This window comes from Mustela erminea, chromosome 11 (assembly GCF_009829155.1).
Source record: "Mustela erminea isolate mMusErm1 chromosome 11, mMusErm1.Pri, whole genome shotgun sequence".
Classification (NCBI taxonomy): Eukaryota; Metazoa; Chordata; class Mammalia; order Carnivora; family Mustelidae; genus Mustela; species Mustela erminea.
The window spans coordinates 32,840,103-32,860,911 of record NC_045624.1 but is presented as its reverse complement, the minus strand read 5'-3'; the positions used below and the strand labels follow the sequence as shown (position 1 = coordinate 32,860,911).

The following is a 20,809-nucleotide window of genomic DNA, read 5'->3' as shown; positions in this document are numbered from 1 at the left end:
TTCTTTTTTTTTTTTTTTTTCTAAAAAGCTTTTGCCATTGATACTGAATGGCCTCTGATCTCTTTTATTCTATATGTGCTGCAAAAGGTAGCAGGCATCTGCCAGTGTGGTGCAACAGAAGCTGATGGGACAGTCTGCCTTCGATGAACACACAGCTTTCCCATTTTCCTGTGATAGCATCCACACATTCTTCTACAACAGATTCCAGATTTTAATCCTTAGCATGTTTCCTTTCCCGAATAGTAGTTGCACTGTTAACCTGTTTTACATCAGAGTAATATGCAGTTCTATTTCTAGCCTATAAATCCCAGAAATTGAGCCAGTTTTAGGTAATGTGGCCTCCCCAATTATGTTCTAATTCTATACATTATAAAATTAGAATTTTTATTTTCATCAGTAAAGGGGCTAAAATGTCAATTATTTCTCTTAGGAAGTAATAACCATTAGTGATTCTGTAAATATTAAGTATTATTTCTATGTTTTTCCCAGTAGAAAATGAACCCTCAAGAGCATAGGTTTTATTTTATTCATCTTTACATTAAAAGGGTAAGCTAATGCCTGACACACACATACTAGGAACTCAGGGAATCTTGGCTGGATGGATGAACTAATTAATAAGTGACTTACACAGCTACCAGACATTTGGCACCACTGGGGAAAATTACTGCCACTAGATGAAAGGCTACCATTGGAAAGTGATGTGGCTAAAGCCAGAGAGAACTAGATGAAATGATTCAGACTGAATTTGCTTCATTTGGGCAGTTGGCTTTCAGTTTCTGCCAACCTGGATTACGTATTAACCGGTGACTAATGGGGGAAATCCATATTCTATAATGCTAATCTTATTTCTAATGGTGACATTTTTATTTCAGTTTAGTTTACTGGAATAGAGGGAGCTTCTTTTATTGTATTTCTTCAGGAGATAAAACTTTATTTTCACTTTTAAAATATATTATTTGATCCTTAAAAATAATGAATTTCTTTTTTTAAGACTTATTTATTTAATTTAGAGAAAGAGCATGCAAGTGTGCACAGTGGGGAGGGTCAGAGAGAGAGAGAGAGAATCGTAAACAAATTCTGCAGTCAGCAAGAGCCCAATGCACGGCTTAGTCTCATGACCCTGAGATTATGACCTGAGCTGAAACCAGGAGTCGGGATGCATAACCAGTTTAGCCACCCAGCTGCCCCCGAAATAATAAATTTATTTTATAAGGCAGATGTTACTCTTGTGTTCAGTGTCCACTGTGGTTGAATATTTTGCTGTATTAGCCTTTAGTAACAGTTATATCACCTAAATTTTTTTACCATGTACTGAATAAGCATATTGTTTATATCTTAGGATAAAATACCTTACATCTACATATTTTATAAACATACACAGTGGTACTATTAATCAAAAGTATAAGAAACAATGTATTTTTTTGCCATGTAGGAAAAAGAAGGAAATAAAAACCATAAAGGGCTTTTCAAGTGATAATTGCCTAATTAAAAGTAATGTAATACTGGGCGCCTGGGTGGCTCAATGGGTTAAGCCTCTGCCTTCCGCTCAGGTCATGATCTCAGGGTCCTGGGATCGAGTCCTGCATCAGGCTCTCTGCTCACCAGGGAGCCTGCTTCTCTCTCTCTCTCTCTCTCTCTGCCTGCCTCTCTACCTACTTGTGAGGTCTCTCTGTCAAATAAATTAAAAAATCTTTTTAAAAAAAATAAAAAATAAATGTAATGTAACACTAACCAAATTCCCTTTCATATAGGACATTTTGGGTGTGTATATCACGGGACTTTGTTGGACAATGATGACAAGAAAATTCACTGTGCTGTGAAATCCTTGAATCGTAAGTGATACTTAATTTAACAATGGAGTACACTTTCATGGTTTACTAACTATTAAGTAGTTCATAATAAAATGTTGATTTATACTTTCCCTTGTGGAAAAATCAGCTACTGCTGGAATTAGGAGTCTAATCCTGAAAATTTGGTTCGTCTAAATTCTTATTGAAATATTCCCTCAGAAATTATTTCTCAGAGCCCTCATAAATAAGAGTTTGGTGAAATGATGTTCTTGGATGAACTGAGTGTCATTTAACTGTGTTTGGCTTATAATATTTGTTTTGCAAGTGACATTTATGGAAACTATTGGAGCCATGTTGGCACATCCTGCAGTAATGACTCATTTTACCGAAAAGAATTACTATAATTATTTTTTTACCACAACTTTCATTAAAAAGACTTAAAAATGAAAAAAGACAAATAGGAGAAAAATATGTAGGCAGAAACTGAGAAATCATAAATGTGGCAATATCTCATTAATCTGCCTTTTGGGGGGAATAAGGTATTCTACATATACAATATACATATTTTACCTCTTTTAATGCTAGAATTTTTTTAAATTTTAGATGTTATTGAGAAAATCTTCATTAAATGGAATGTATACTCTGTTTAAGAAACAGGGAATGCCTCCAGATATTAATGCATATTAAGATTATTGATGACCTGGAGCCATAATTGAGGCATAAATCTTGTACAACTCCATGTACTCATCCTACTAGAACTTTCCTGGCTCCACCTTTGCTGGCAGGTCTCACACATCAAGTCAGTGTTTGCTTTTTCTACTTATATTGCTAAATTTCTGCTTACAATTTGCAGTAGCCTGAAAAGTGTTAACTAGCTATAGTACAAATTTTTATCAGAATTAATAAGCTGTTGGTGCACAAGTAAAAGGTTTTCTTCTAAAATATGTTATTGACATAAGTTTTCCAACCTTTTTTTACATAAGTCCCTATGCTGAACAGTGTTCTATATGGTTGATTTTGTTGGAAGTCTGACCACAACGTAATTAAAGGGACAGTTTATATGAAACCTAACTATAAACTGTAAAGGATTATCAGTAAATCTGCCTCAAAAAATGGTACCAGTGCTCATTGTACTCAGAACAATTCTAACAGCAGGAAATCCCTGTCTGTCCCTGGTGTGTGTTCATCTCTCTCCCATCCACATAATCTCTCTTCCAAATACCTGAGGACTTCCAGGTCTCAGAATGCATTGCTTTGTTAAAAAAAAAAAAAAATTTATATATATATATATATATATATATATATATATATATATATATATATATATATCATCACTGACACTCGTACTAGTCAGATTAATAAATTAAAGGTCATTAACCTTTCATCAATGCTGACTAGTGGATAAGGCCCTCAGGATCTCTATCTGGACATGATTAGAAAATGTTATACCAGAAAAGTCTATTTAGATACTGTATGACAATTGGTCTTCAAACCCCACTATTCCAGGGACCAGAAAACTATGGTCCAGTGACTGTTTCATAGATAATTGTCTGTGGCTGCTTTTGCACTACACTGGAAGAGTTGAGTATTTGCGACAGAGGCCATATGGCCCACAAAGCCCAAAAATATTTACTCTCTGGCTTTTTATAGAAGTTTGTGGACCCTTGCCCTAGACAGCCACAGCAGAAATGGACTGGCCTACTTCCCTCTTCTTTTTCTGTATGAGACAAATTAACTGCTAGAGTTTGGGGTGACTTGAAGGCACATTACAGGGTGACATCTTTTACTCAAATGTATTATAAAAAAACACTCTGAGGATGAGGTGTCAGGACAAGATTCATCCATGTGGTTTTACTTTCTGTAACTCTTCCTATCTGAACTTGACGAATTATTTATTGGTCCATAATGAAGTTAATGTCTCCACTGCTGAATTTCTCAGGAATCACTGACATAGGCGAAGTTTCCCAATTTCTGACCGAGGGAATCATCATGAAAGACTTCAGTCATCCAAATGTTCTTTCACTCTTGGGAATCTGCCTTCGAAGTGAGGGGTCTCCACTGGTGGTCCTACCATACATGAAACATGGAGATCTTCGAAATTTCATTAGAAATGAAACTCATGTAAGTATATTACCAAGCTTACTAACTGGTAAACTACCTGTCAGCCAGCCAGTCGTCCAAAATGTTCCTGTTTTGAACCTTTTTAAAAGCATTTAGTTAAAGAAACACATGTAAATTGTTTCTACCATTCAGATATATAGGGCCTGATTCAATTCAGTTGCACCTCAAGATCCCCTGTCCTGGTGGAAAGATAGTGGTACCTAGAAGGGTTTCCCAGGGACAGTGATTCTTACCTGTCCTGCAAGCTGCCTTGATCTACCATCCCTCTGATAGGTATATTTAATCATTTTTTAGTCCCTACCATGTGCCAGAAACAGCAAAGCACAGAGGCAGAATGAGCTTCAACCCACATGGAGTTTTAACTCCAGAAGACAAAACAATGAAGAATTAATTACAAATGAGTCCCTTAGTATTCTTCAAACTTACCACCCACTCTCCTAACTCAGGACCTGTGCATTTGCTGTTCCATCTGGCTGGAACACTTTCTGCCACATAGCCACATATGCCACTTCTCATCAGCTTCAGCTTTTTGCCCTAATGTCATCTGTTTCATTTCTTAAATTCCTTATGTGAATAAAATCATAGGGTACTTATCTTTCTCTGACTGACTTCTTTCACTTAGCATAATATATTCTAGTTCCATCCACATGGAGATCTGCATAAGGCAAATGGCAAATTTCATTCTTTTTAATGGCTGAGTAATATTCTAGTGTGTGTGTGTGTGTAAAAGAATATTTAGGCTCTTTCCTTTATTTGGCTGTTGTTGATAATGCTGTTGTAAACATCAGATACATGTACCCCTTCAAATCAGTATTTTTTGTACCTTAGATACATATACCCAGTAAATAATAAATAAATTTTGGATAAATACCTAGTATTGCAGTCACTGGGTCATAGGATAGTTCTACTTTTAACTTTTTGAGGAACCTCCATACTGTTTCCCAGAGTGGCTGCACCAGTTTGCATTCCCACCCACAGTGTAAGTGGGTTCCTTTTTTCTCCGCATCCTCACTAACATCTGTTGTTTACAGTGTTGTTAATTTTACCTGTTCCAACAGGTGTAAGGTGGGATCTCATTGTAGCTTTGATTTGTATTTCCCTGATGATGAGTGATGTTGAGCATGTTTTCATATGCCTTTTAGCCATTTGTATGTCTTCTCTGCAAAAATGTCTGCTAATGTCTTCTGTCCATTTCTTAACTGGATTATTTATGTGGGGATGTTGAGTTTGGTTAAGTTCTTTATAGATTTTTGGATACCGGTCCTTAATCCAATATGTCACTTACAAATATCTTCTACCATTCCATTGGTTGCCTCTTAGTTTTGTTGATTGTTTCCTTTGCTGTATAGTAGCTTTTTATCTTGATGAAGTCCGAATAGTTCATTTTTCTTGTTTCTGTTACTTCCTGAGACATATCAGTAAGAAGTTGCTATGGCCAAAGTCAAAGAGCTCGCTGCCTATGTTCTCCTCTAGGATTTTGATGGTTTCCTATTTCACATTTAGGTGTTTTATCCATTTTGAGTTTATTTTTGTGTATAGTATAAGAAAGTGATTCAGGGGTACCTGGATGGTTCAGGTCATGATCGCAGGGACCTGGGATTGCGCCACACATCTAGCTCCGTGCTCAGTGGGAAACCTGCTTCTCCCTCACCTACTCGCCCTGCTTGCGTTCCCTCTCTCGCTGTGTCTCTCTGTTAAATAAATAAAATCTAAAAAAAAAAAAAGAAAGAAAGTGGTCCGGTTTCATCCTTCTGCATGTGGCTGTCCCGTTTTCCTAACACCATTTTTTGAAGAGACTGTCTTTTTTCCATTGGGTATTCTTTTCTGCTTTGTCACAGATTGGTTGACCATATAGCTGTGGGTCCATTTCTGAGTTTTCTGTTCGGTTCCATTGATCTATGTGTCTGTTTTTGTGCCAGTACCATGCTGTCTTAATCACTATAGCTTTGTAATAGAGCTTGAAGTCCGGAATCATGATGCCTCCAGCTTTGCTTTTCTTTTTCAAAATTGCTTTGGCTATTCGGGGTCTTTTATGGTTCCAAATAAATTTTAGGTTAACCTTGTATCTCTAATGCTCTGACTTCTGGTCCCTTGCTGACTTTGGAGGGCTTGCTCTTCCCAGAACTAGCAAATTCCAAAAAATAGTAAACAACTTAACTTCCTTCTTTCAGAAGCAAACCAACCAATCCAGAGCCCATACCCCAATCACCTCCTTTAAAGAACTCTCACATTCTGAGACTCTATCCACCTGTTATAATCACTTCAGAGCCAGGTACCAGACAACTGCAGACAATCCCTACAACCCAGAACCTGCTGAAATTATTCAAACTACCCAGTCCTAAATCTGCTTACCCTCCCTCAGAAACCACAAAACAACCTCTTGCCTGTGTTTTCCCCTTGCTCCCTCTGCTTCCTAGACAAACCCTGGTGCTTTCTTCTGTGGCCTTGCTTGGCTTGGCTTGCCCCATTCCTTTGGGAATTGTGAGTAATTAGCTATCTTTTCAATGGCAGTGGTCTTCCGTCTATTGGCCCCACCATACCAGAATAACTTTAAAGCACTTCATTTCCCCATCTGAAAAATGGAATCCATCCTACAGAAGTGTATAAGGATTAGCCAAAGTTCACAAAAGCATCTAGCCTGGTGCTTTGCAAATAATAAATATCTAATAAACGATTGCTGCCCTCAACAAGGCACAAGTTACTGTTGAAACAAAATAATTTTTATAAACATTTCAGAATTCTGAGATCATAGCTAGATCATCAGATACTTGGCTAAATGTGTTTTCTATTCCCTTTGATTGCAGAACCCAACTGTAAAAGATCTTATTGGCTTTGGTCTTCAAGTAGCCAAAGGCATGAAATATCTTGCAAGCAAAAAGTTTGTCCACAGAGACTTGGCTGCAAGAAACTGTATGTAAGTATAAGAATCTCTGGCCCACAGTCCAAATTAAGTGACAAAGAGGAATCTGTTTCCCACTGTTGAAGACTAGTAAGGATGTTTTCAGTTCTTATGCAAAAGTCCTTTATATCCGTTATAGTTTTAAATCTGATATGTAAGCACTGGGGAGGTAGGTGGGGCTTTCAGGCTTTATCAAATGGAGAATTTAAAAGGAATTCTCCAGAGGGGGTCTTAAACAGCTGTTCTGTGCTTTTGCTTTTCTTTTCCCTTCCCACCAGTAGCCCCCAATGTTGTGGTTTCACACTGCATTAGTGTTTGGGAGGGAGAATTTGATCTTCAGCATTTTACAATGAAAAGGAGAGGGCTGGTAACACAAATACCAACATATTGCAACTTCCTAAGACTGGATTTGAAGTCAGCCTGCAGAAGCCATACCAAAAATGGTATTTGGGAATGAATATACAAAGAGCTTTATTTGTGTCTGGCTGCCTGGGCTGTATAACTCAACAATCAACAGTTTGTAATGGATTCAGTGCTTTCCTCACATAGCACTGATTCATGACTTATGGTATGTGTGAATGAGAGAGCTGTGCTATTAATTTCCTACCTTGGTTTTGGTCAATGTAACTACATAAAAGCCAGCTTAAACAAAGGATACATAGCCTCAGATAGCGGAAATTGGTTTTTGTTGAGCCTTGCTGTTTTTGTTAGAGGATTTACTACGTATCCTATTTCTCTGTTACACAGTGGTGGGATATATGAGTTTTATGTAATAACCTAGCCCATCTGAGAAAGAAAAAGTAGAGTAAAAGTCCTCTGTCATATCTCCCCCGTAGAAGCTGAGTATTACTAGTAAAATAACAAGCAGAGATCTGCAATTGCTAGGGGGAGTCAGTTAGCATACTTGATTTAGCAACAAGGAAAACGAGGAGGGGGAGGACCAACTTTATTACCATTAAAGCAAAAGGGATTTTTTTATACCACATCATTCATTGATCTCTTTCCTTGACCTGTTGAATTTGTAATAAAAATGGTGAGCATTTTCATTCAAGAATTCTGTTGTAATTTAGTGTTAATGACTCTGCAAAAGTTATGGATTTCAGATATGAAGCTATTGTTCTGACCTGTAGATATTCAGAATCACTGTAAATTATCCTGTTTCAGCCACCAGTAATAATTTTTGTCCTTTCCATAGGCTGGATGAAAAATTCACTGTCAAGGTTGCTGATTTTGGTCTTGCCAGAGACATGTATGATAAAGAATACTATAGCGTACACAACAAAACAGGTGCCAAGCTGCCCGTGAAGTGGATGGCTTTAGAAAGTCTGCAAACTCAGAAGTTTACCACCAAGTCAGATGTGGTAATGTACTGATCATCCCTGGCCTTCTCCTCTTTTACTATCATACCCAACATTCTTAGTAGTTTTATGGCTATTTTATTTTTTCACAAAAGGAAAACTTTTGTTTCAGTTTCTTCATAAGTATAAATCACTTTGATTGTCTAACCCATAGTCTGTTTTCATAAATCCATTCGTTTATCAAAAAACATTTGTCTAGCAGCACACCATGCTAGGTCCTTAGGAAGCCCAGAGCTGAACCAGGCCTGAAGTCTGTACTCCAGGAACTTTGACTTGGCAGGGAAGAGAAGGCATGTCCGTCAATAACTGTCACACAAAGTAGACTTGGGATTAGTGCAGCCACTCATCGCTCAAAAGCAGCTAAAATGCACCTCGAGAAATCTGAAAGCCATACCTGAGACAAGCCTAGCAGTGAGGGCATTATTCCTGCACCCAGCTAGAAATGTGCCCTTCTTGGTGCCTGGCTGGCTCAGGGTCAGGTGGTAAGTTCAGGCCTCATGTTGGGCGGGCAGTCTACTTTAAAAAAAGAGAGAGATCTAGAAACATGCCCTTTTTTATCTATAAAGATCATCCTTGCATAGAACAAGCTACAAAAGGCATGCACTGAGACCTGAGGGTGGGAGAGATTCTGGTGGGCAGCCAGATTCCTTACTTCCCTTCCAGCTCATAGAGGATGTGGTGCTTGGTATAGGCCTTAAAGGAGGACAGAATGGGCAGTGAAATGATTACTAATCCAGGGGAGGCCAAGGGGCAGGAAAGTATATGCATTTTTAAAGTTCTAAGGAAACAGTAAGCAGTGGGTGATTTCACAAAAATAGAAGGCACCGGGGGAAGTTCTAAGGATAAACTGGGGAAAATATATTCATACTAGATCATGGTTCTTGGAAAGCAAACTAGGGAGTCTGGAATTTCTTCTCTGGCCATGTGGAAACATTAAAGTATAATCAGACAATACTGTAGTCTTTCTTTATTCTGTAAGGTGTTCTGAGAGGAGTAGATGCAGGCAGATGAAATTTCAGAAAAAACTTGAAATAATACAGAAATGTAGAACAGAAAAGAGATGGAAGGAAAAGCATCTCAGAGGTAATAACAACAATATATAGCAAGAAATTGATAAAAGTCAAAAATTAGCAAAGTTATATGCTAATGCAATAACACATATGTGAAGCAAAGGAGTAAAAGCTGGATGAGGGGGGAAAATACCAGTTGAGGCTTGAACTTACTGAGTCTGACTTGGGAGTGAGATATCCAAGCAGAAATGTCCATTAGGCATTTGGAAATGTGGCTCTGTAGCTTGTACAGCCTAATTAGTTATGTTATTCAACTCGGGCTGCCATAACAAAATACCACAGACTGGGTGGCTTAAACAATAGACATTTATTTCTCACAATTCTGGAGGCTGCAAGTGTGAGATCACGGTGCCAGCATGGTCGGGTTCTGGCGAGAGCCCGCTTCCTGGCTTGCACTGTGTCCTCGTGCAGGAGAAAGAGCAAGAGTAAGCTTCCAGTATCTCCTCTCATGAGGGCACCAATGCCATCTGGAGGGTTCCACCTTCATCTAAATTAATTATCTCCCAGAGTCCCCACCTCCTAATACCATCACTCACTCTGAGAATTAGAGTTTTAATATATGAATGGGGGTAGAGGGTCCACAGTTCATTCCATAGCAGAGGTCACAGGTAGAACTAGACTTTTTAGCGGCCAAAAACAATTACTCAGGAGAACCTATGCATAGGAAATGAAGGAGAAAAGCAGAGAGGTAGGAGACCTAGAAGAGGCTGTCATGAGAACCAGAGGAAGAGAAAGTTTCAGGAAGAAATGGGGTATTCTCATCAGGATCCAGTGCTACTTAGTACACAAAAACAGCCTTGAAAACTGAGTGATTTGAATGATTTGGAGTTCTAGAATGGGTTGAGGAGCCTAGGTGTTGAATGGGATAGAGAGTATTCTTACTCTATTTGCTCGTAGTAAGTCAAGAGGACTGTGATGTATAGAGGTAGAGAAATATGAATTTTCAGTCCTTGAAGATAAGAATTGAAAAGGGAAAAAATGTTAACTGGCACCATCTGCAAACAAGGTAGGCAAAAAAATAATAATAATGGAGAGCATAGCCTTCAGAAGAGAAACGGCTGGCAGCTGTTAAGAGGTGACAGGGGACAGAGATCTGAGTGTGGCATTGGGAAGCAAGAAGTCACCCTCCTCCCAGTGAGTCAGCAGGTTTCAAAGACACTGTGGTCTTCAAGTGAAAGCAGAGTTTCAGTTCCTGAGGAAGTGGGGAAGACATTAAAGACTAAGTTGAGTGACTGGGAGTTGTTTTTAATAAATGTGTTGCAGGACCTGGTGGAGGGATGGGACTTCGGAGTGGCTACGATTAATGAGAGAATGTAATAGTACATGCTAGAGTGTAACACCTGGGATTTTGATCCTGAAAGATTCTGAAAGAGATCAAAGAAATGAGTGCTAAAGAGGTAGGCTCAGAACATGTTAGTGATGGTGGCAGGTGAAGGTATAAGGTAGGGAGAATTAACCTGTCCTCAAAGAGTATACGTTCCATCCGGACTGTTTGTCTGCCATTAAGAACCAGACCGACCCTTACTTATTGAGTTCAATAAGACAAAATAACTCAAATTTTTTAAATAGACAAAAGATTTGAATAGACCTTTTATCAAAGAGATATATGAATAGCTAGCAATAAGCACATGGAAACATGTGCCCACACAAAGACTTGAACATGAACGTTCATAATAGTAGTATTCATAATAAGAAAAAAAAAAAAAGGAGCAATCCTAATGTCCATCAGCTGGTGAATGGATAAGTAAAACAGGTCATTTCCACACAATGGAATAATACCATTCAGCACTATAAGGGAACTAATGCCTGCTACAACATGGATAAACCTCAAAGCTATCAGGTCCAGCAAAAGAAGACAGACTCAAAAGATTGTATATTGAATGATTCAATTTATATGAAATTTCTAGAAAGAGGCAAATCTAGAGAGACAAAAAATATAGATCAAGGGTTGCCTGGGTCTGAGAGCAAGAGCAAAGATTGACTAAAAACACGCCTGGGGAACTTTCTGGGATATTGGAATTGATCTAAAAACTGAATCGTGGGGCTGTCTTGGTGACTCAGTCGGGTTAGCAGCCAACTCTTGATTTTTGGCTCAGGTAATGATCTCAGGGTCATGAGATCCAGCCTGGCCTCAGACTCCATGCTCAGTGGGGAACCTGCTTGAAGTTCTTTCTCTCTCTCTCTCTCTCTAAAATAAATAAATATTTTAGAGTGCCTGGGTGGTTCTGTCAGTTAAGCAGCTGCCTTCAGCTCAGGTCATGATCCCAGGGTCCTGGGATCAAGTCTCACATCGGGCTCCCTGCTCAGCGGGAAGCCTGTTTCTCTCTCTGCCTGCTGCTACCCCTGCTTGTTCTCTATGTCTCCATCAAATAAATAAATAAAATCTTTTTAAAAATATTTTTTAAAAACCGAATTGTGACAATTGCCACACAAATAAGTACACTACACATCATTGACCCACACTAAAAAATGGCAAGTTTTATAATACATAAATTACATCTCAGCCAAACTTTTAAGACAAAACAAAAAAAAGAATCTGATGAAATCTTAAATGTTTAAGGCAAGAGTTGTGATTCTGAGCTTTTAGACAAGCCCACACACACATTACTACCTCCACACATGTACACACAACACAGAGGCCAGCACTTCTCAGACAGCAACTTCACTCTGATACCTGACTGGAAATTTATGGAGGCTTCTATAGATACAAAGTGCTATGTCTCTTTCCCTCTCATTGAAAGATGTTCTATTCTACTACATAAAGGGGGAACAAGAGTAATCCACGTGCAGTGCTGCTTTGGCAAATGGTTATTGACTGCATGGACAAATTTGTATTAGCTTTAATTTCCAAGATAGCACAATCTTTTGAATGTTGACATGGAACATTTTCAAAAGCATGTGATAAGCTTGTACGTAGAGAACTTCCTATAAGCAAAAACTTGCCTGCTTATGGAAAGGTCCACTTTCTCACAAATGCCCAAATGGAGTTCAGCTAAAATCTGAAATTCTCTTGAAGCCCATTCAAACCAGGTAGAAGTGTCCCTCCGCAGTTTCTCATACCCATTCTTGTACAGAGTGCAGCCATCAGAGTCAGTATTAACTTCTCGGTTGTTCAGTCAGCAAGCTCTTTCACCCCATGTCAGCACTTAACAGTGTCAAACTCTTCCTTCCCAAAATGTCCTCCTCCTCTGGTTTCTGGGACACTGTACCATCTGGTTTCCCTTTTGCTTCTGGGTTATGTTTTCTTCAGATTTGATGGTTTCTCTTCTTTCTCTCACATCCTACATGCAACTGTCACTCGGGAATTTCCTTGGGTGGAGAGAGGTCTTTATGTATCAACCTCCCTCAACATTTCAACCATTCTATAATTGCCTTTGAATCTCTCTTCCTGGATTGTTTTCATCAGCATCACAAAGTTACCATGTTCAAAGTCCAGTTCTTTCCTGCCAACTATCAGTTCTTCCCTTCTTTATTTCTATTAATGGCATCCTCATTATGCAATATACCAACTCTACTTTTTCATGTATGGTCCATCAAGTTCTGAAGAATGCCTACAGTCGTGTGAACCTCACCACCACAGCCAAGATATAGAACTGTTCTATCAGTGCCCTTTATAGTCAACCCCTAGCCTACCCCTAGGGCCTAGAAAGCACTGGTCTGTTTCGTGTCTCTACAGTTTTACCTTTCCTAGGTGTCCTATAAATGGAGTCATATAGTAGATAGCCTTTGAGTCTGTCTCCTTTCACTTAGCATAATGCATGTGAGTTATCCATGTTGTATCAGTAGTATCAGTGTGTCTAGATGTTCTCCCTTTTTTTTAAATTGTATCAAAGAACACAGAAGAGGAAATTGACCATCTCAACTATTTTTAAGTGTATGGTGCTGTAGTGTTAACTAGATACATGTTGTACAACCGATCTGTACAACTTCTTCATTTTGCAAAACTGAAACTCTATACCCATTGAATAACTCCCCTTTCCCCCCTCCTGACTGCCTATGTGTTTCTAAGAGCTTGACTACTTTAGATACCTCATACAAGTGGAGTCATGTGGTAATTGTTTTTTTTGAGACTGGTTTATTTCATTTAGCATAATGTTCTCAAGATCCACTGATGTAGCATCTGACAGGATTTTTTTTAAGCAAAAGAATATTAGATTATATGTATATACCACATATTCTTTATTCATCTGTTGATAGGCATTAGGGTTGCCTCCATCTCTGGGCTATGGTGAATAATGTAGCTATGAACATGCGTGTGAAAATATCTCAAGATGCTGATTTCATTTCCTTTGAATATGTACCCAGAAGTAGGATTGCTGGATCATATGGTAGTGTTTTTTTCAGTCATTTCTATTTTTAATTTTTTGAGGAATCTCCATACCGTTTTTCACAACAGAGTAAGTCATTCCTTTTTACTTCTGAGTGGTATTCCATTGTACAGATATTCCACATTTTGTTTATCCCTTCACCAGTTTGAAGGACATTCGCGTTCTTTCCAGTTTAAAGCAGTTCTTATACATAGTTACTATTGCTAAACATTTGCTTGAAGGTTTTGCGTGTGAAGGTTTATTTCTTTCGGGTAAAGTAGGATTACCGGTTTGTAAGATAAGTGTGTATTTAACTTTATAAGAAACTGTCTACTGTTTGCCACAGTACCTATATCATTTTATATTCCTAACAGTAATATGTAAGAGTTGTAGTTGTTCAGCATCCTCACCTGCACTTGGCATTGTCAGTTTGGGAGTTTTAGCCATTCTAGTAGGCTGTAGTGGTGTCTCATTTTCTTTTCAATTCATATTTCCCAAATGACTAATAACATTACGCATCTTTTCTTGTGCTAATTTACCATCCTTCTGTCTCCTTTAGCGAAGTGTGTGCTCAAGTCCTACCCCATTTTTTTTAAGTATTTGATTTTTTTCCCAGTTTATTTCTTTATTATCGAGTTGTTAAGAGTTCCTTATATATTTTGGATTACAGGCACTTGTTATCAGATACATGTTTTTGCAAATATATTTTTCTAGTCTGTGCCTTGCCTTTTCATTTTTTTTACTGGTATCTTTCAAAGAGCAGAAATTTTAAATTTTATTGAAAATGTTATCAGTTTATCAGTTGATAAAATTTTATGAATTTATCCATTTTTTAATCAGTTGTGGGTTTTTTACAAAATGTGTTCTATCTCAGTTTACCCAATCTTTAGTCCTCAAAGCTGGCTGTCTCCATTCCTTGCACACTCAGCTGTGTCACTTTCTATCACTTTTTATGACTTTGTTTCTCATGTCTAATAACTTCTTCCATCTTCACCTTTGATAAAGTTAAGCAGAGATTCTTCAGACAAGCCCACTGCTGGTGCTCAGATATTCAGAAGGGCTGGTCCATCCACACAGTAAACATGAATGGCAGAGCTCTCCTGTCTAGAAACTAAAACTGACTTCTTTCCATCATTCCTAATGCACAGTGCACTTACCTCTCCCTCTCTTTCTTCCTCCCCTTCTCCCTTTCCCCTTCTTTGTTTCTCCTTCTTTCTGTCCCTTCCTCACCCCCAGCCTCTCTCTCTTCTAGGTCAGCTTCATTCTCTTCCTTCACTACCTTGTCAGTCCCAAGCTATTGTAGGCAGTACTGTGCTTTCCCTGCAAGCTGCCTCTCTCTTTCACCACTCCTATCCCCTGACTCTTCCAACCCTCCTCTGATTCCCAGACAGTGCCCAATCCTGTAATTCCTCAGAAATTTACCCAGCTCTGCCCCCGTTTTTGTGAATTTGCCACTAGACCCACCTACATCCTAGGCTATAGGTTAGGAGACCAATCACAGACAAGTAATCAGCCTCTCAAAACTGTGGTTTCCTCATCCTTAAAGCATCTACAAAACCAAATACATTACAGGGTTGTTATAAGGATTAAATAAAATAATCTTTTCTTAAAGGACATGACGGCTGTTCCTGGCTTATATACCCTAATTTGGTAGTTTAGTTTCATTGGACTCCGTGTTGCCAAGATGCAGTAGCACCCCTCACCTATTCTTGTTCAGAACACTCCCTCCAGCAATCTTCTAATGTGAATGGGCTTCTCCTATTTGTCTAAAGTGTAGTATTTACAGGTAGGTCAGGGAGCTCAACTGCACACCTCATCCATTTCATCTTAACCCACTTTCAGCATTCAGAAACCCCCACAACAGGGTCCGTTTCAACCTTATCCATCCCTGATGTACCTCCCCTCCACACATCAAGCAGAGTGACCTATTGTTCTCTCACCACTGGGCCCATTCGCTCCATCCAGAACACTCTTCCTGCCCTCACATTCTGTGTACTTGGAAAACAAATGCTCCCCATTCTTCCAAATCTGCTTTATTGTCACCTTTTTTCTGAAGCCTTTCTCAGGACCCCACTATTATCTCCGACTTTTCACAGCATTTGTACCTCTTTTCTATTATTGCTCTGTGTTAGGTATTCTGTCTTACTGTTCTATATGACAGTTGGTTATATGTGACAGTGATTTAACCCTGTTAAATCAACCTTAGGCCCATCTAGTAACTTGGACAGTAACCTACCTGTGCACCAACTATCAGTAGATACCTGTTAAACTGATTTAAATTTTAATGCAAATTCTGGAACTTAAAGGTTAACACAGTGAAGTTGTCAGAAGTGATTCATAAAGATTTTCAGTCTTTGGAAACTCAGATTTTGAGAGGCTTCAGGGGACAGCAAAGTTATCTAGTTCCCACCTGGGAAAGAGTATTTTCTCTATTTAAATCAAGGTAGTCAGTGGCCTTAAAGAGTTCTTGCACTTGGGCAAACAAAATCACCATTAATGGAGATTTGTATCAGCAACTACAATATCAACTGTGGTATTGTTCAGATAGACATGCTTTATTCTCCTGGCTGAATGCTAGAAGCTGCACTTGCCTTTCAATGTTCTATTTTCCTGATCTGCCTATCTGGTCTGTGTTCTCCTTTCCCTCCAAACCTCCTTTTTCTCAGGGCCTCATTTCAACCCCCATATGGTTCTTAGTCTGTGAGTGGCCTAGACATGTTGCTAAGGAAGAGCTGATGTCCAGGGTCTTTGGCCAGGGGTGACCCGCACATGCCAAAGTACTCTCTTTGTGTCATCTCACCTTGGCACATGTCCAGGAGGAGATAATATGCATGACCTAGTGTATTCTGAGTAGCTTTCAATCAAGAAATTGCATACTTAGTGTAGTTTAGTAGACCAAGTAAGACCCAAGAGTTAGGAACTCTTAAATGTTTATCCCGGTATGAATTCACATTTATTGGGGGAATTTCTAACACGTCACATAACCTCTCTGTCTCCCTACAATATTCCTACCAAGTACTAATACAGCTGTTTTATATCAATCTTGTATTTTAACATTTTTAAATTACATTTATTTTATTGAAATGAGTTTTATAGAGAACCTTCTTGCCTAGCAATTTTATCACTTCTGATTTTTAATATGGATTTCTACTTACACTGACTTAGAGTTTGCCTTTTAACATCAACAGTTAGATGTGGTTACATCTCTTTTTTGTTTCTTGGGTTTTTTGTTTATGGTCACATTTCTTAAAAGAGTATTCACATTCATTCAGAAGCTTAACAAATTTAAATCTTGGAAAGCTTTCTTCATCTTTTTCTTTTATGAGTAATGTAAATTTGTAGTGAAACTGTTAGAAAGGAGAAGGATAGAAACATGGTAATGCTTTGACCCTATAAGAACCTGGAAACTACTGTACTAACTACAGATGAAATCTTAGTCATGATGTGGACTTCAGATAGTCTTTTTAAAAACTTTGCATTTATTTATAATCTAAACCTTATCTAATTCTGGTGTAATCATAAAATGTACAGCTTACTAATTGCCTTTAAGGAAATTTTTGCACCAACAACCAATAGTATTGAATATACTAAGCCAAATTTAGTTATCAAGACTTACTGATCACCTTTCACGTTCATACGGTCACAGTCCTCACCTTGATTCTCCCTTCCATTGTTTGACCAGTGGTCCTTTGGCGTGCTCCTCTGGGAACTGATGACAAGAGGAGCACCACCTTATCCTGATGTCAATACCTTTGACATAACAGTTTACTTGTTGCAAGGCAGAAGGCTCCTACAACCCGAGTACTGCCCAGATCCCTTGTAAGTAGGAATTTCAAAAGAATCTTCTGTCATTCCTATGTTCTTGACTTTTACCAAAACGCTTGCCTTTACAATGTCTCTCATAGCATTTCTTCCTTTTTGAAATAGATATGAAGTGATGCTCAAGTGCTGGCATCCTAAAGCTGAGCTGCGCCCATCTTTTTCTGAACTGGTCTCCAGGATATCAGCAATATTCTCTACTTTCATTGGGGAGCACTACGTCCATGTGAACGCTACCTATGTGAATGTCAAATGTGTTGCTCCATACCCTTCCCTGTTGTCATCACAAGATAACATTGATGGCGAGGGGGACACATGACAGATGGATACCTCACAAGCCCCCTTCTGAGAAGCATCACAGAACTTGCCAAACAATAGTCTACACTTTGTTCAATTTTTTTTTCACTGCCTGGCCATTGAAAGGGCACCAGATATTTTTGCTTTTGCCAAGATTGCACTATTATAGGACTTTATATTGCTATTTAAAATGACTGGACTCTAGCTAATTTCTCAGCTGACGGAGCATCAGATCCAGAAGCTTTGTCCCATGGGCCAGTGACCAACAGAAACCCCACAGCTGTGATGATGCTCCTGTGCTTTCAGGCCAAAACCTGAATTCCAGGTCGAAATTTTTAAAAATCAGGATCCTACATGATTCCATATGAGAAACAGAGGCAATGAATTTTGAGGACTTCTTGGTCACAGAAAATTCAGAAGAAATGGTAAAGTCCGGGACAGATGTGGCCCCAGTACCAAGCCATTCATTTGCAATTTAAGTATTTCAAAGAACTTTCATGAGTTGTATGGTCACTAGTATTTTTTATTACTGATGTTGTCATTTGCCCATTAGGCAAACATTCCCTTTTAAATTTTTGTATCACATTCCTTTTAATGGAGAAATATCCAAAGACAACACAGTGAACATTTCAAAATGGCAGGATATGAAAGGTGTTTATAAATTAATAGGGACATTTATGTATTGTATATAGATGACATTAAGAAGGTTCTCATAAAATAGCTTAGTCACAATGAAAAACTTAGTTGTCATTTAGAAATCAACTGAGAATGATACTGTTCTGATGATTGTGGACATTTAGATCGTTTGTCTATTTTTTTTTTTTTATGACGACTCTGAAAAGAAAACAAGTGATTTGCAATAGGTGTTTTTAAAGGTAACTCAGCATGTTGTTAAAGCAGAATACATCTAACTAAAAGGTTCATTGTTTCCTATCATGGCTCATGTAGGGCAGAGAAAGGGTCAATGAACTGGAAATATTAGCCTCTTTCTCAGGTGGCAGCTCCCCACCTCACAAACAACTGGAGATAATAAAACTTTCGGGGAGTCCAGTTTTTCATTAGGACATGCTTTGTGTGAAGCAAAACATATTTTATGGGGAAATAAAAGCAACTGAGAGTTCTGGCCATTTCACCTGGATGAACAGTTATTCTGGGCAGGACTTTTGTAATGTTTTGTTCTGTGGGATTTTGTGCTTACTACTGTATAGTGCATGTGGCACAGGATACTCTGTTTTTGTCAATGTAGACTTTTAAAGTATTATATTTTTATAAAAATGTTTATTTTTAATGATATAAGAAAACTTTTGTTAGGTCACAAATATACTGCACTGTGAACATTTCAGAAAAGGTATGTCAGGCTTGGATTACTAAAAGCATAGTTCTCAATGGCTGTAAATAGTGATAAGGAAATGTGCTGATTGCCAGTACACCCCACCCTCATTACATCACCAGGACTTGAAGCCAAGGGTTAACGCAGCAGGCTCTAAAGAGGGTGTGTTACACTGAAGCCCAATAGTAGAGCTGGGCTGATGTTGCAAGAGAGCGATTACAACCCATACTCCTTGACAGAGGTGGATTTTACCAGAAGACACAAGGAATTGTACGGTCGAGATATATCCAATTTAAATATTGTTTCAGAAGAGTAAAGTGTGATATTGATGCACAAATATTGCAAATGGTGGGTAACAAAAAACTCTGCAGAAACAAATACCTCTACTAATATCCAGAGAGTGATGCATCAAAAACAGAAAGAGCTTGTGGAAACAACCCATCAACAAGACGACACACCTGTACATATGCTTGAGAAAGCTGCAATGTGAAAATCATGTTTGCTATTTATAAACATGTCCTTAGGTTAATGCATCTGGACAGATTGTGAGAGTAAGTGGTTCTTCTAAGCATTAGATACTTGTCACTGCCTTTACCTGCAGTCGAGCTGAATGGTACTTTGTATGTTAATAGTTGTTGTTTTGATAAATCATACAATTAAAATAATGTATCATCTTGTTACTGAGAGTTGGTTATTGCTAGTCATGCTTGATTATCTATTCCATTTACATAATGACAGAGGAAGTCTAAGATTGATTTCATCTGGCGGCATCAAGATCATCTATATATGAGAACCTTAGTAAATTCCTGGGCAGCTAAAGGAATCTGCATCCTTGAATCTCAGGAAGATCTGTCTTTCTAAGAATGGTCTGCGGCAAGTTGCCAAATCACCCACATTTCTCTGTCTTTCAACAAGTGCTTGAGCACTTGTCTCCTCCTATTAGCGTGATGCTCTTCAGCAAGCTGCAGCCTTGGACCAGAGGTATAACAATGAAGCTAAAAAGCCATAGCTGGGGGCGCCTGGGTGGCTCAGTGGGTTAAAGCCTCTGCTTTCAGCTCAGGTCGTGGCCCCGGGGTCCTGGGATCGAGCCCCGCATCGGGCTCTCTGCTCAGCAGGGAGCCTGCTTCCTCTTCTCTCTCTGCCTACTTGTGATGTCTGTCAAATAAATAAATAAAATAAAATAAAATTCTCCTTTAAAAAAAAAAAAACCGTAGCCGGCTGAGAGATATCTACTTGGGTGTTGAAGGAGAGAAGCCTTCTTAGCCCCTTAAAACTACTCTTTTATCTACATAGGTTGGCAACATTCAGGAGCCCCCAGCTACTAGAGAACATACCTCCAGGTTATCTCTGTGAGTATTCTTGGAATGGTAAGGGAATTCAGATATGATACTTCGGTCATCTAAAAATCATGTGGCACTTTGGAGCAATCTGATTTCACAAAAGACCCAAAATTAAACTGGTGCCTGCAACATACATGGGGGCTGATCCTTTATGAGAGAATTCACTCCTTGTACACAGCCAAACTCCCTCCCAGCCAAGAAATGGACTTCTATAAGAAATTTAGTCAGACTCCATGCTCCTGAAGGATAAGAACTTCTCGTCTTTGTATTCCTAGTATCTGGCACTTAGTAGATTCTGAAATAAGTGCTGAACTGAAGCCAGATTTTCCTGTCCTTGATCACTTTAAACCACCACAGATGCTGTTATTACTGATGTAGCATGATATTGGTGAATAGTAGCCTGGGGAGGGTAGGACCTTTTAGGGAGAAGAATAAAAGGATCTTCCTTTACCAAATTTTGCTTGATGCTCTGATTATT

The 20,809-nt window shown here is 38.7% G+C and overlaps 1 protein-coding gene across 2 annotated transcripts in view; it reads left to right on the top strand.

The window, feature by feature from the left end:
* The window catches only part of MET (MET proto-oncogene, receptor tyrosine kinase), a 115,028-nt gene extending 95,351 nt beyond the window's left edge, over positions 1-19,677 (top strand). For both annotated transcript variants that reach the window (XM_032304334.1, XM_032304333.1), the window contains 6 exons: positions 1,752-1,832; positions 3,730-3,911; positions 6,716-6,825; positions 8,006-8,171; positions 17,228-17,364; positions 17,473-19,677. In XM_032304334.1, coding sequence (XP_032160225.1) covers positions 1,752-1,832; positions 3,730-3,911; positions 6,716-6,825; positions 8,006-8,171; positions 17,228-17,364; positions 17,473-17,683 — 887 coding nt within the window. In that variant the 3' untranslated portion in view covers positions 17,684-19,677. The remainder of the gene's footprint in view (positions 1-1,751; positions 1,833-3,729; positions 3,912-6,715; positions 6,826-8,005; positions 8,172-17,227; positions 17,365-17,472) is intronic.
* The last annotated feature ends 1,132 nt before the right edge of the window (positions 19,678-20,809 follow it).